Source organism: Filicampus tigris, chromosome 4 (genome assembly GCF_054856515.1).
Source record: "Filicampus tigris isolate MCC_2025a chromosome 4, RoL_Ftig_1.0, whole genome shotgun sequence".
Lineage (NCBI taxonomy): Eukaryota > Metazoa > Chordata > Actinopteri > Syngnathiformes > Syngnathidae > Filicampus > Filicampus tigris.
Genome location: NC_141220.1, coordinates 16,852,436 through 16,867,795, shown reverse-complemented (window position 1 = coordinate 16,867,795; position 15,360 = coordinate 16,852,436). Strand labels below are relative to the sequence as shown.

The following is a 15,360-nucleotide window of genomic DNA, read 5'->3' as shown; positions in this document are numbered from 1 at the left end:
CCTGACTTTTCTACTTTTACATCTCCTTGTAGTTGGCACTTTAATTAAAGAATTACACTTCATTCATCAATGCTACCTACGTATGTATGGAAATGTAGTTTCTAGCCATTTTATTGTTAGCATTAGCATTGTTAGCTTAGCAATTAATTGCAATTCCCTCAACACTAATTGAATACTTAGTTCAGTAACACATGACAGGTGGACAAGCAAATATATGAATTAAATATGGAACAAAAGGTGGAAGTGACATTTCCTAAAATCTAACTAGTGAACACATTCTTACTGTTTTTTTTTTTTATAGGGCAGACATCTATTAAAAATACAGTTCATGATCCCTTCCATTTATTTGGATCAATTTTAACCGCCAGATCAATATTAACAATACAGGAGGAGTAGCTAATTTATCTTTCTTTAACAGAACGGCCACCAAAGGCTAATCATTAAGACCCACGTTAGAAGGATGGCTTCTGAATAATACAAGAAGGAGAATCTTATTCAATTACTGTCCAGGGTCAACTATTGTTACCCCAGCTGATGGGAGGGCAGCAGCAGCTGCTAATTCCTGCACCCATGTGCACAGACCAGCCAGATTGCACTTTGTAGTCTCCTCCCAGCAGACATTTTAATTACATGGAGAGGAGGTAATAGTCTCTCACTAGTCCAGCCTGACCAACAGATGGACAAGCATGTAGTGAAGTTGATAGAAGACTGAAAGTCTCACATTTGCATGAGGGGACCGTGATGCATTCTCATTACACAGTCTTACGGAAAAGGCCAAACAAAGCTCTCGGGCCCAGTCGGCGGCAAACCGCAAGAGGCAGTAAACGTTTTGAAATTTAGTATAAACTTCTGTGTGTATGTATTGGTGTAAGATTTAGTGGACTGGGGTATATATTCCCCTCCAAAATACATGGTCATGCTAATTAAGTATAAAAAAAAAAATCAAAATGGCCAGAGCAACCCTAAAGTCAAAGATAAAAATAATTCCACACACTTTTGATTTGTGGTGAGAAAATAATGAATTAGTATGTAACTGGTCTGGTTTTATATTTGCACCTTATAAAAATATTTAACATTGTTACTGACTCAGTAAAAACAGCTGCCGAATGCTCTAACCCAATTCAATTTTCTGTGGCCTTTCTGTGCAAACATTTTTTTTTTTCTGTGCATTCCTCAAAATTCCATCTCGTTGCCCCTGTCTTTTTTTGGGAACGTGCGACAGGCGTCAAACTCCAAAGGAGAGAATATTTGCCCAAAAACAATAATGTTCATCAGTTTGATAATTGAATATCATGTCTTTGTAGTGTACAGTATTCAATTGAATACAAGTTGAAAAGGATTTGCAAATAATTGTATTCCATCTTTATGTACATTTTACACAATGTCACAACTTCACTGGAATTGGGATTTGTGCTTTTATGAGTAAAACTTTGAGGCGATATCGTTATTATTTCAGCATTCATACTTTTTGTGGCGATTTGTTTGTTGCATGAGATTATGCACATGCAAAATGGGTGCCTTGGCTTATGAAGGTTGAGAAACACTGGTCTACACAACAAGACATCAAGTCTGGGAAGCTCGTTGTCATCCACGCAACAAAATTATACTAGATTAGACTGTCACTGTTTACAATCAAGAAGCAATTAGACTGAAAAGAATATGTAAAATTGTGCAGTGTTCATGCTTGCACAATGTCTTTTTTAGATTAAAGCATCTAACAAATACAATTTGGAATTTGTCAATTTATATTATTATTATAATTATTATTATTATTATAAATGAATGCAGTTAGAAAAATGCTTTGCAGAGCATTTGAATGCACAACTTGTTTTCTGAACGTATCATTTCCTAATGAAGATGAACATGTAAAGAAATGCACTCGCTTCTGCTGTCACTGAGCGCTAGCCCCGTGCTGTCAATCTGACCTAAAGAAAACACACTTTCAAAGTTCAAACTTTGCCAGTCCCTATTTGGCACAAGCAGGCTCTGACAGCTGACATTGAAAACGCAAATAGAGCGCACACTTTTAGGTACTCACAGGTCTGTGTTATTGACATTTTCTTACACGGTGCATATTTTCGGACAGGCTTTAATTGAAAACACTAATAAACACTTTGGGCAGTTCATAACGGTAATAATAAGGAGTGTGTGGGGGGGAAAAAGGAGCAGAAAATTGGAAAAATTTGCTTCTCAATCACATGGAGTACAGCTCGAATTAGGTTTGACACAAAATAAACCATTAGAGGCCACAGAGGGAGAAACAAGCCGGGGTCAGAGAGAGACGACATAACCTCGCGAGCAGTGTTGGGGTCTGTGTGCGTGCGCGCGCGTGTGTGTGTGTGTGTGAAGGGGTGGGGCCAAAACAGCAGTGCATGAGGGGAGTGTTGGGTGTTGTCTACAGAATTAGCAGAGAAAGTGGAGACTGAATCAGATATGGGGCAGAAAAACAAATCTGTAGGTGAGTCAGTGACATGAGAGAAGCTTGTTAGGTCAAATAATCTAAACGGCACCGACTTGAGGGGGCCAGACAGCCATGCTGACGGAGACTATTTATTTGACTTTGTCCAGGGATTAGAGAGCAAAGTGTTCCCCCGACTGCCTCGTTTGCCAATCACGCTTGGCCATGGCTCTATTTTATGTGAGATTGTAGAGCACAACTTGACAACAAAATGAGCTTTTAAACTGAGGTGAAAGACAAGGCCCTTGATTTGCTTCTTTGACAGCAACAGCAGCACTGGTAAATGAAGCACATCTTCGGTGGCCCACTGCCCTCTGACCTCATGTTGAGAGTGGGCGGAGCAGAGCGGAAAGTTCCTCGTGTAAGTGACATCCTGTGAGCTACTTACATCATAGCTGACTCCTCCTCTCGCCTTAGAGGAGGCTGTGCCAGCCAATACTTCTTTCTAAGCGTCCCTGGGGAAATACGATAATAGCATCCCCGGCTAACCCAGTTGTCACTGATGGGACTCCATAATCTTTCTATTCTGACGCCCACAGACACACAGTGGGATGGAATAATGGCGCAAACCACAACTTGGCAGGAAATTTATGCCTCATTACAGCAAGTGGGCTGTATATTTCCCTCATCATAAACATGCTGGCAGGTGTTTTAATGCATTCCCTCTGCTCAAATTAATATGGTTTTTACAGTAAAAAAAAATATATATATATTCTGAAACAGGTTTCAAATAGCAACAGTCAAAGCAGTGTTTCTGCGTTTTTTATCATTTTATTAAATGGCAATTGCACAGCCTTACTAGTGTGGATATTGATATTAATAACATTATTTACGTAGCTAATGAAGTTATTGCGGTCCTGACTACAAATGCAAGCCCATTTATTTACCTTATCTGAGAGGCTCCAAATGAAACAGAGCTTCTTTCTGGAAACATAACTAATTTACCAAATTACCCCCCCACAATAATTGTCCTTCCTTCCACTAGAATAGTGTAAGTCCTGTGAAAATGTGCAAAACATTGTGATGGTCTACAATAATGCAGTTTGAGCTGAATAAGTGTGGATGAACTATAATCGTAAATGTCGACGTCTTTTTTTTAATTTCAACTGGCCATTGTCTAAACCAGTGGCGTCTGAGAGGTACGAACCACAGACATAGGGACAATGCTCACTCTCGTGCCAGGAAGTACCTCTATTGGTACCATGTGCACAATCAAAACACAGTTAACATGGTCTTCATTAGTCAATAACCAAAGGCAAGTGGCTTTAGAGTAAGTGATACTTGGGAGGGTGAGACAGAGGGAGCCGAAGCCAAACACAACTAATGACCGAGGAGACATGCAAAGCGTCTGGCATGACCCGCGCTCAGCTGCAGATGGCTCAGCCGACAACCGAGGCAAAAAAGCAGGACCACCGTTAAGAGCCAGCACGGGACGGGGTAAAGTTAAGTCAAAAGAGAAAATAAAAAACACTGGATATTAATACGGTGTGGCTGAATTAATTGAAAACCGTGGGTCGGCAAAAAGCAGATCTGGTGTTACTCAATCACGCTGTTTAAGATACCTGTTTCTCCAAGATGCGAACGATCTCTCCCAAAGTTCGATCCAGACTGGACACTTTGTTGTTGGCCCATTGACCGTTGTCTTGGCCTTGCAGTTGCTTCAAAAGGTCCTTTACAAGGCGGTGTAACCTGAAAATATAGTGGACAAAGGCAAACATCGGAGCAACAGTTTACTACAGCTTGCATTTAACAATTGAATATTGAGTCTTAAATGAATTTGATGTATAAATATTGCATTTGTCAATTGAATATTGAGTCATAAATTAATTTGATATACAGATAAACTGCAAATTACTACAATAAACGATAGGATCCTTTGAATTCTTTTTTTTTGTTTTTAAGTTAACAGCAGCAAACAACAACAGACGCGCCATACGCAAATATGATAAATTTTTTACATTTGGTTTCCACAAAACCTTCATATTTTTTAGTTTTAGTACAACTGTCAAAACAACTAATATAAATGAAGACCTTTCTCTAAACTTGCAATCTTTGGAAAAAGTGATTCACTTTCCTGATGGTGACCTCCCTCTGAGACTGATCGAACAACTCTGAATCAAATGTCAAAATAATCACAGACTTACAAAACGGCGAGATTCCTAATATTTGAGAAAAGTCAATAAACATTTAAGATTAAAAAAAAGGATTGCACTTACTTGGCCTTGTACGGGGAGTCAGGAACTTGCGTCTTTGCGTCAAATGACGTCTCGTATTGCTTTGCTCTGCAGGGGTACAAGTGAAGAAAAAGTATTTGAATCCTAGGGGAAAAGTGTTTAACCTTCCAGTAAAGCACGCTGTGGATGAAAGTGTGAAAGGAAAGAAAATGTTCAAGCCGACCGAGTCTGTTTATTTGGCCTGTCAGCAGAGCGGCTCGGCCTAAAATTATCAGAGCACACTGCTGATCTCAAAGCAGCAGCGTTTTGCTGGCACAAACTAAAATCAAGATTAAATCATAATGTTAATTCCCCCTCTCGCAGAAGTCAAAAGACTCAAATTCCTTCTTTTCAGAAAAAGTAGTATCATCACTTAGTGTTTTGAAAGCACGACCTCCTGAAAGGTCATGGCCATCAGGGTAGTAATGTCTCTGTAGAATTCATGCCAAACTGTATGTGTTTGCCTAGCATTCGTGTCATGCTATAACAGGCATGATGAGGAACTACTGATAAGAGTTAGTTATTGTTACAGATGACAGGCAGACAGTGGCCACACCTGAACGGATCTGAAGCAGTAAAAAGAAAGGAAGAAAGGAAATGTCAGGTATGAACAACTTATCATTTTTGGATCTAAATTGTCATCTCAGAAACTCGTTTTGACGATCGTCAAAGCAGCAGTTTTTTTTTTTTTTTTTTTTAGCGTTCTCATCTTCCACCGTGATCGCAATTGGTTTAACTGTATCTTAAAATATATTTGCTTTATTAATTCGTGAAATGGTGGCCTATTACTTTCTTTTAAGATAGGAATACTGTTGCAGAACACCATTTACTCTATCCTTTGCCTCTAATAAACTAAAGGAACAATTTCAGATACCAAAAGTAAAACAAAAAAAAAAACCAAAAAAACACTTGAGATTGGTTTCTCATATTAAAATAATTTACATTCAACTTAAACCAGTATTAAAAAAAAAAAACCATCTAAAATACATGTTTCTCATCCTAGTAATCTCAGGTTCAAGTTCTGCTGCACAGCATCTATTTGTTTTTAGAATTGATTTTCTTTTATATTTCATTTAAAAATCAATAAAGGAAGAAAAGTTGGCAGGGATCATACATGCATACTGTACAGACAGAGATGTGGCCAATGGCAGGGCAGCAATTTGGTGGAAAGCTCTTTACAGGTGGAAGGCCAGGCCCGAGAGACGGGTTTGCAGTTTTGTCGTGTAATCATCCAAAGTGCCCACAAATTAAGGTCATTAGTGTTACCTTGTGGACAGTCAGGATGCACATACATAACATGTGTTACCCCCCCTCTTTTTTTTTAATCACCACAAAAAGTCCTGGAACACTTTTGTCCTCTGTGCCTCAGAGATGGGAAGTAATGAACTCAACTCACCTTTATTACGGATAGAGGAAAAAAAACAAATATAAGATGCTGACCTGGAATTCATCCTGGCACGGAGCTTCTTCGCCTTCTTGCGGGCCTTTTGCCTCTCCTCGCTGTCCTTACCACTCTCAGAGCAAACTGAGCTATCAGTCATGATGTCCACAATGTATTTCTTCAAGGAAAGATGCTCCTAAAGCACACACAAGTGGAATATTGTTATTCATTGTATACCAGAGGTGGGAATTCCGTGACACTGAGGGACTGGTCCGTCGGCCCGTCACTGAGGGATGGCCGTTTTGCTGACAATTGACAGGGCACCTTTTAAAATAGACGGGACTGACAAATGACAGATGTCAGTTTTCATCCATCAATTTAATCGTCACTAACCACGTCCGCCGGTGACAGTCCGTCAATCGGCACTGATGGACCTTTAGTCTGTCACTGGCGGACAACTCAAATATATTATCAACTAAAAATAATAAGATTTTTTTTTTTTTTTTACAAATTACCATTTCGGAGGAGTTTCCTCTCAATTTGCATTAGATAAATTGACTCCTTATGAAAACAGTTATTACACACAATTACATTACAAATTTTAGTTTACCATACAAATATATTTCAGGAGAGGTAAATTAGGCAAACAACCAATGAGTTGAGTTTGAGTAGCAAAAATAATCCCAGTTAATGTATGTCTGTAACACCACTGGATCCTATAATTACATCTATAAATGTCCAGCCCACCACCCGTAGACATGCTTTAAGGCCAGCGGAGTTCCTACGCCCATTTTTGTATTTCCACCAAGAGATGGTGAAATGTACATACCCCAATTTGAGCGACAAGCTGCATGTGCAAGAAACTAATTACGTAATTATATTGTCATCCATCAACCCAGAGGATAGATCCCACAGATACAGGACATCCATTGAGATGTCAAAACTAAACCTGTGTGTGGGATGCCATAGCCTTTGGTGACAAGTGCTGATGCACCTGCTAGTTGAATGGAGGGCTTCGCTACAGTGGAACGTAATACAGGTGTCACAGTCAGTTAAAGATGTGGGAAACCTCATTAATCAATCATCGGTTCTGAAAGATGACTGAACATAAATTGTATGGATCGGCCTATGAAAATAATTGTAAAGTAACAATCAACATATCAATAAAGTGTTATATTTTAAATATCTTTTATGTGATGGGACAATCTCTGTTTGGGACTCCTGTTTCCATGCCAATGTCAAGCTGCCGGGGGGGATTTATTGATCCACACTGATGAAGCTTAAAAATTCCATTGCTAAAATCATGTCATTATCTTATTTATTGAGATCAACATTCAATTCCACACAGACTCTGTAAGGGCAAACCAAGATTCATCCGAATCTAATCCATATTGAGCATTTGGCTAGGTTAACTATGACGTGAAGCACTGGATTTTGTCAAATCTCCAGTTTGATCAGGATGTAGGATATGAAAACACAGAAAGATTAAGTTAAAATTACATTTCCTCTAGTTCTAGAATTCTTTTGGGATTTGAGGGAACAACATTTCACTTCCACAGTCACTAGTTCACTAGATTTTCGGTTGACAAGTGTTGAAGCCTTTTTTTCTTCCTTACTGTTTCAGGTCAGTCATGCCCCATAACCATAGATGTCATCTCACTTGCACTCAGTAATCTCTCTGAAAGGCTATCTAGTGTGCTTGCCACTCACCTAATGAAATTGTTTCAATAATGCATCCAAAACATCATTTGCCAAAAATACATTATACCGGTAATATAAAAAGGTAAACTGAAATATTATGCTGTCAGATAAGGAAAATGCTGACAGGCAGCTGTATATGCTTTAGCAAATACATATACAGTTACTACAAAATGGGCTAGGGTAAACTCAATGGCACTGAGAATATTTGAGACAGTCAAATATGGTGATAGACAGGTGTCTGCCACTGAACCATTATCGCAAAGCAGCAAATACACTGGCCTGAGGGTTGCGGTGCCGCACAATACCGCATATTGCCTCTGGTGGGAGAAACCTGACCCGTCTCTAAACATCCTTCCCTTTCTCTGACACAGACAGAGCTATCACAGACCTAAAAGGTAGCCCAGACAAACACACATTCTATGGGATATGTTCACCCAGCGCCTCTTTTGTCACTCACAAAAGGCCCAAGCGGGTAGCTTTCCATTTGGCGTTGAGCAAACAGCTGAATTTCATGTCGGCTACGAGACGATAAGTGATACGACACTGGATGGGGTTACAGTCTTCAGGAGTTCGCATGACATTTTTTTGTATCAAACTACCTCCTTTGGATGCCATTTCAGAACAGGCAAGTCATACATTCAAATCGGACACCCAAGTTTAACTGAAACCCTTCTTCGTTTCTTTATAAAAGTAAATTCATTGCTGGAAAGGTGTCGAGTGTCAGATTTCAAAACAGCGAGGGGAGTGAGAGGGGAACTTCAGCTGGCACTCTCGATATTTCAGCAAGGTTCTCAATTTAGGGGCCATCGAAAGAGCGTCAACCAGACCTCCAGGACTACTTGGATCCTAAGGGAGGTCACTTTGCAGTAGCTCTTTGCAGCCTTGCCTTCTCTCTGTTGGGCAAGGCTGCCAAGAGTCAGCGTGTATAAATATGATCAATAAATGAAACAAAAAATGGAAACACATTAAACTAGGGGTGGGGGATAAGAAAAAGAAAAAAAACAGGTACAGGCCGACATTAAACCAATGTATCACATTAAACCAGCCAGCTAATGATTACTAAGACTGATTCATGATTCAAATGATTTTCCCATCATGGCTTGTTGCTAATCTGCAGGGGGAAAAAAAGACTAAAAATTAAGGCACAATGCCTTTGCCACTAGTCTGTAAGGGAAAACTACTTGGTGATCTCTGGTCCGGGGAGCCAACAGTCTTCATTTTAATTCAAAATCTATCATTACTAGTAGAGTTATGTAGCCACAGTATACAAAATAGCTAGCAGTGGAATAAATGAAATAGTGGAGACCCAAATTAGGTTTCAAATAAATAATGTGAGCAGCCGCCAAACGGTTCTTTAATCAATGTCTTCAACTATTAAGCTTGATTAGCTTTCACAAATCGGTAAAGGACAAAAAAAAAAAAAGCAAATCAAGATGCCATCTGATCCATGCCAGTAGTCATTCAGACGCACAGCCCACAATGGCCTAAAAGGCTCCATCATTCACTGTACATATGAATTTGGATAAACATTTCAATGAATATAAGTGTTCATGGGTGGATTTTAGTTTCATCTTCCGAAAAGTGCTTTCTAAATAATTTTTGTATTAGCAATAGTTTTTGCTTCGTTTGTGGATTTTTGTATTGCCCATTAATAAAGCAGTAGTACCTGGCCATTTGTCACTTTTCAATATTTTATTTTCAGCACGATGAGAATGTAAGGATCACATACAATTGTATACATATTTGTATTTTTTCAGCTTTTAATATTTACATTTTTAACACGTGTTCACATTTTATTATTATGATATAACGGTTTTATTTAATGCTATAAATATAACCTGTATTAGCACCGCAAATTTAAAAACTTGCTTACCAACCTTTTCTCTATGATCCAGCTTCCCGACTGAAATTTGATTGTTTATATTTGTGCACTTGCGCCATTTCCTTGTTTATTAAACTGTCAAACGGAACAAACTGACTTGTGGTTGGACAGAAAATACCTGAGAGGAAGGACGGCGGGCATATCAATTATTCTCACAAGAGAGCGGGGAAGAAAAGCTTTGAATGAAAGAGCTACTGGGGCCAAAGGTGCTGCATATAGCACCAACAGTTGTCAGCCTCACAATGAGCAGCGCTGAAAAGCCAATCTCATATTGCAGCCTGAGAGGTTAACTTGCATTAACGGGCTGCCTTCCCATGGAAAACGCTCAAAAAAAAAAAAAAAAGAAGCTGTGGGATGAGGAGATGTCACCTCTCCACTGGAGCACTGAACCCTGACTGTGTACATATCAAGGCTCATTTGCAATCGCACAAAGCGGGGAGGGTTGGCGCATAAACAATAATAACCATGCTATAAAAGACAGCCAGCAGTGTCTTTGTCGTCTTACGCAATACGCGTGGCATTATTTAGGAGAATAAACGTGCATGTCGTCAGCAGGGTGATACACACCACTTCCTCATCGGACAGCTCCCGTCCCTGGATGCTGCTACTGTCTCGCACGGCTTGTTGGTGCCTCTTGCCCTTGGTGTGGCTGAACAGGTGCACCTCTGAGGTGATCTGCAAACACAAGCACAGTGGTCAGAGGTCACTACTGGCACAATGGAGACCAAGGCAGGAAGGGGTCATCAGAGCCCCACGGGATGCCGGTGAAATGATATACCTCCAGGTTGTTTTTTGCCAATAGGACATGACCTACCACTGCTGAACCTCTCAGGGCAAACCAGAACAAAGTACATAAGTTTGTTTTCGCAAGTCACCTGATGTATACCGCAGCTAAAGGATGTCAATTTGTGTTTATCTCACCAAGTAATTAAATATATACATTTTACAGTATGCTGTAAGCAAATGTGCAATTACAAATGTTTTTAAAGGGAAATTTCCATGTCTGGCATTTCCAGTCAAGTATTTCCAAAAGAAATTTTGTGAGAAGATTGGACTGATTTTACACTTACAATTAACTCATTCAGTGCCATTGATGAATTTACTTGTCTTTTCATAGTGCAGCTATTCAATCCCAGGAACCAATTTATATATTTTTTTCAAATGTTAGGGTAAAAGACGGTCTGAAAATGTTTGGCAGTGAATGAGTTAAGTCCCAAACCATGATTATGAAATTTTTTTAATTTCATTTATTAGTTGTTGAATCGGGATCTTATGAATGGAAAAACGAGAAACTGTGTGCTATAGATTTAGAACATTAAACAAAGTGTCTGCAATGAGAAAGGTTGTAAATAGTAACATAAGACAATAACAAAACTTTTAATCAAAATTTAAAACAATGAAAATTATTAGAATACCTAATGAGAACATCGCATCTTCTTTTGGTACTATCTTTTGTTATTTGCAACTAAAATATACTGATTCACCAAATAAAAATCTACTCTAACTGGAAATTACTGACTTTAACTGCATAAATAGTATAGGCTTGGCAAATGGTGACACCATGGAGTCCTTTTACCATGGATTACGAAATGGTTTATGATACTTTGTGTCTCAGCTCGTTAAATGAAGTGCTTCTTCCTGTGGACCCCTTCATGATCCCTTGTTGTCAGATGTTACATCAAGGGCAATCGTCAGTTCAGCAAAATTCACTAAGCAGTTGATGCTTGTTTCACATGTCAGAATGCTCCACCCATGTTTCCATGGTAACCAGGTTTTCACAAATAACCGTCTGTATGACACAACATAATCTTTTTTATTTAAGTCTAATTTAAGATTTTCTATTGTAATTATTCAATTTATTATAATATTTTGGCTGAGTTAAAAACTTTGGCGGAAGGTAGTCCTTTTGAAATTGCTTTATTTGACACAAGGGGGAGATAAAAGTTCTACAATGTATGTTTAATCGACCGGTAAGTACTGTACAGTATACAGAAAATAAAGCGGCAGGCTCCCTCACTCTTTGGAATTTCTTATACGTCCATATCGAATCCCATAGAGATCCCATGAGGGTCTCCCACTTAACTAGATATACATACCACAACAGCGCAGAGTGAGCATTGTTTCTTGCGTTCGTATGGCGTTAGCTTGGGGGCGTAGTCTGTGTTCGCGTGTCGGCCGCTGCTGAGCTCAGCCGCCTTCTCCTTCCTTTGCTCCATTTGCTCCATATGCCTACGGCTGCTCTCGTCATGCTGTGGAATAGCGAACATAAAGCAAGGGGTCAGCTGGGAAAAGGGGGGCCTTGCATGGTGTCTATTAGAGAAGCAAGGTGAGCCCTGTATAAACTTGCCTTCATTTGAATTTTCTTCTGCAGCTCCTCCATGGCCTCCTGTTGAGCCGCACTAAGAGCAGCCAGACGCTCCTCTCGGTCTCTTCAGACATAGAAAACAGGTTTATAAAGAATTAAATAAAGGATTTGACAATAAATCTATTTTTCGATAAATGTATATTTATTTTAACCGGCGTACACTACTTACACTAAAAACATGTTAAAAAAAAAAAGAAAAAAAAAAAAAAAAAAAAAAAAATAATAAATAATCGGAGCTTGTTTACAAAAGCAAGTCAGTGTCGCCAACTTGGCAATGTGGTCGCTGTATTTAGCAACTTTTACAACTAATTAGTTCATTCCATTTAAGAAGCAGACAAAATGAGCGCACTCATTTTCACATTGTCTTCCATATGACATATGCCTCACCTGTACATGAGAAAAGATGAGAGCGTTGACAGAGATGTGATGTGAAGTTTGACGTTTTATTTTCTGATGTTAAATTTACATGTTTACATACATTATGTTTTGATAAAGAGGATATTAATTTATTCATGTTTCTTTTGTGGAACTTAATGCTGGGAAATAAATTTGCCAGAAAAAAAAAATTCAAAGCTTGTTTGTTATCATAAGAAATTTAAAGTCCAAGAAGGGGAAGAAACAAAAGCATAACTTGTTTTGAGTAATGTCATTACCCTTAGTATTTCTATAAGCAAGGAGGTGGAGAAGGAAAAAAATAAATAAATAAAAATCACAAAATTCATATAATCCCACACAATACTGAGGAACTATTACCTAGCTCTCTCCCGTGCTGCATCCTCTCTTGCTTTCTCTTTTTCCTGCCGCTGCTGTTCAATACGAGCCTCCTGTTCCTTGCGCCGCATCAGCAGCTCCTCCACGCGTGCCTGTCGCTCAGCTTCGAGGGCTCGTTTACGTTCCTACCGACGATGAAAATCAGGATGTGGGCAAGCATTAAACACATGAAATGTGCAAACCGACAATGTGAATGTTTTTGGTCGTACCTGCACGGCTTCATCTCTGGCCTGCTTCTCCTCCTGCCTCCTCTGCCTATCCTCCTGGAGCTCATTAAGGCGTTGCTCATATTCATTTAATTTTGCCAGGGCATCGTGTCTCTTGTTCTGGGCTTCAAGAGTATTGATGAATGCTATTTCATTTACCTGAATGGACAAGTAGTGGTGAAACACGCGGTTAAACGACATATGACCTAATCAATACAAAGCAGATGACGCTTCTAAATATGTGCTGTTATTGGTAACTCGTCCCATCTACCTTGGCCTCTTCCTCTTGAGCCTTTTTCACGATGGCCTGGAGTTGCAGCTCTCTTTTTAACTCTGCATGCAACAGCTTTTCCTCCATCATTTTCTTCCGTTGTTCCAGCAACTCTTCCTTCCATTTCCTTACCTCTTTTTCCTGTAGAAAGTAAAAATGGAGAACCACGTGTGGCAAAAATAACACCAATTATTTTTGCTTCTCAATCACTGGGGATTAATTCCAATATGCTGCAAACAAATTCAAAAACTAGACTTATTTGCCAGAGGTTGGTGAACAAAAAGAGTCTTAGGGGAAAAAAACAAAAATAAAGGTTAAAAAAAGGTTTAACAAAATCAGCAACACACTGATTTCTCTCAGAGGGATTTCCATCTACTCAACATGTTTTCACTCACCCTCTCCAAAAGCTTCTGCAGTTTGAGCGTCTTTTCCTCTCGCAATTTGTCCCGCAGCTGCTGAGCCTTCAGCTGTTTCTCTTCGTGTTTTTTCTTTGACTCTGCAATAGTCCTGTCAGAAATATGATCACAAGTCATTCATCGTTTTGTTAACATGGCCTGACAATGTTTGAGTGTCAGATAAGTCCTGTGGCATGTTGAGGAACTTTGGGTGGTAGCCTAACAGTTAACATACGGTCAGAAACAATAAATTGGCCTTTTGACACTGTCGGCTGAGTTAAATCCTTGTCTAAATAAGGCGAAGGGCCTGCAAACGAGTAGGCTGAGTTGTACCCCAAGGCACTTAACACGTGGCAAGGCTGTTTTGTTGGTAATTAACCCATAAAGCCCGGGAGCGCCTAACCGCGTTTCTACCACTAGAGCCGGGAGTGCTGTTGCGTCTTTCTACCTTTCAAACCGGGAGAGCGGATACATCACTGTCCTTTTTTAATCCAATTCTCCGTCTCTTAACTAACTTAATGCATCAGAATATACACGTGACGGTGTCGCGAGACCGCGTAGGATGTCGTGGAATTTTTTTCGAGCCGTAAGTAGGCTAACGGCGGACGCCGTCGATCGCCGGGAGCTCTGATTAAAGTAACGGCAGTGATATATAGACAACGTGCACGACCAGTGGAACCAGTCGAACTGGATATGATATGGTTTGTAGACAATTACGATATTGACGTCTTTGAAAAAGAATAGAGGATGGTAATTACCACTTGATTTTCTTTTAATCAAAATAGTGCTTCTCTTGCACTGACACGTTATTTTTATGTCTTCGATTGAAACAGTAAATAATAATAAATTCTGCCTGTGTGAAAGCCACAAGTCTAAGATCTTTAATTCTTTTGGAATTATGTTTCTGTTTGCAACAGGGGCTGAGATATTAATCATTTTGTAAGTGTTGAATTTCTGGGAGAATTTCAATCTTTCAAGGGCAATTCCAAAGGCGACCTTAGGTTTTGGGGAGCTGTTGAGAAAGGCGCTTTGGGCCTTAATGGGTTAAACTGATCGAATGACAAGAAATTGTTTGTTTTTCAAAAAAAGAAACGGCACCTTTTGCGTGACGGTGAGGACAATTTTTCATGCATGTGGATTCCGTGTCCAGGAGGTCGCGCAGGTTCTTCCTCCACCATGTCGCCCCATGAGGTATTCTGACGCCACGCCTCCCTTGCTGCAAATGATGGGTAAAAAAATGCCTGTGGCGTAAAAACATATTTAACCAATTTACAGCTGAGCTGACACATGGAAATCCATACCATCATAATCCGCCAACATCTCACTCCACTCCATATTGGGCCCACATCCTCCATTAGCCATGCCAGCCTGGAAGAGTGTGAAAACAGTTCAGATGAACCAAGTACTGAACGTTAGGGAGTGAAATTTGCCCATTAGTCTAACCGGGAAGTCATTTTCATTGTCTGTCTCAAGATCATTGTTCTCTGCTTGAATCTCTCTTGTCAGCTGCTCTTCTTCCGCGATGGCACTGGCAATCGCTTCTTCGTTAGCCTTCTCTAGTCGATCAGCAAGCTCTTCTTTCTTAGCCAGGACCTCTGCCATGGACTGAGGGTGGACACAAGGTACAGGTGACATCATACACAGTACGACAAAAATAACAGCGTTTTTGACAATAAAATGCTTGATGCCGGTCTAAATTTGTCCATTGGTAGGTGAT

General features: G+C 39.8%; 1 protein-coding gene across 6 annotated transcripts in view; it reads right to left on the bottom strand.

Annotated features, from left to right (window-relative positions):
- scaper (S-phase cyclin A-associated protein in the ER) overlaps positions 1 to 15,360 on the bottom strand; it is a 54,206-nt gene that overhangs the window by 24,755 nt on the left and 14,091 nt on the right. For all 6 annotated transcript variants that reach the window (XM_086027176.1, XM_086027172.1, XM_086027178.1 and 3 more), the window contains 13 exons: positions 15,087 to 15,248; positions 14,945 to 15,011; positions 14,742 to 14,859; positions 13,644 to 13,755; positions 13,249 to 13,389; positions 12,981 to 13,136; positions 12,754 to 12,896; positions 11,983 to 12,064; positions 11,732 to 11,884; positions 10,203 to 10,310; positions 6,112 to 6,248; positions 4,675 to 4,740; positions 4,021 to 4,147 (listed from right to left, as the gene is read on the bottom strand). In XM_086027176.1, the coding sequence (XP_085883302.1) occupies positions 4,021 to 4,147; positions 4,675 to 4,740; positions 6,112 to 6,248; positions 10,203 to 10,310; positions 11,732 to 11,884; positions 11,983 to 12,064; positions 12,754 to 12,896; positions 12,981 to 13,136; positions 13,249 to 13,389; positions 13,644 to 13,755; positions 14,742 to 14,859; positions 14,945 to 15,011; positions 15,087 to 15,248 (1,572 nt within the window). The remainder of the gene's footprint in view (positions 1 to 4,020; positions 4,148 to 4,674; positions 4,741 to 6,111; positions 6,249 to 10,202; positions 10,311 to 11,731; positions 11,885 to 11,982; positions 12,065 to 12,753; positions 12,897 to 12,980; positions 13,137 to 13,248; positions 13,390 to 13,643; positions 13,756 to 14,741; positions 14,860 to 14,944; positions 15,012 to 15,086; positions 15,249 to 15,360) is intronic.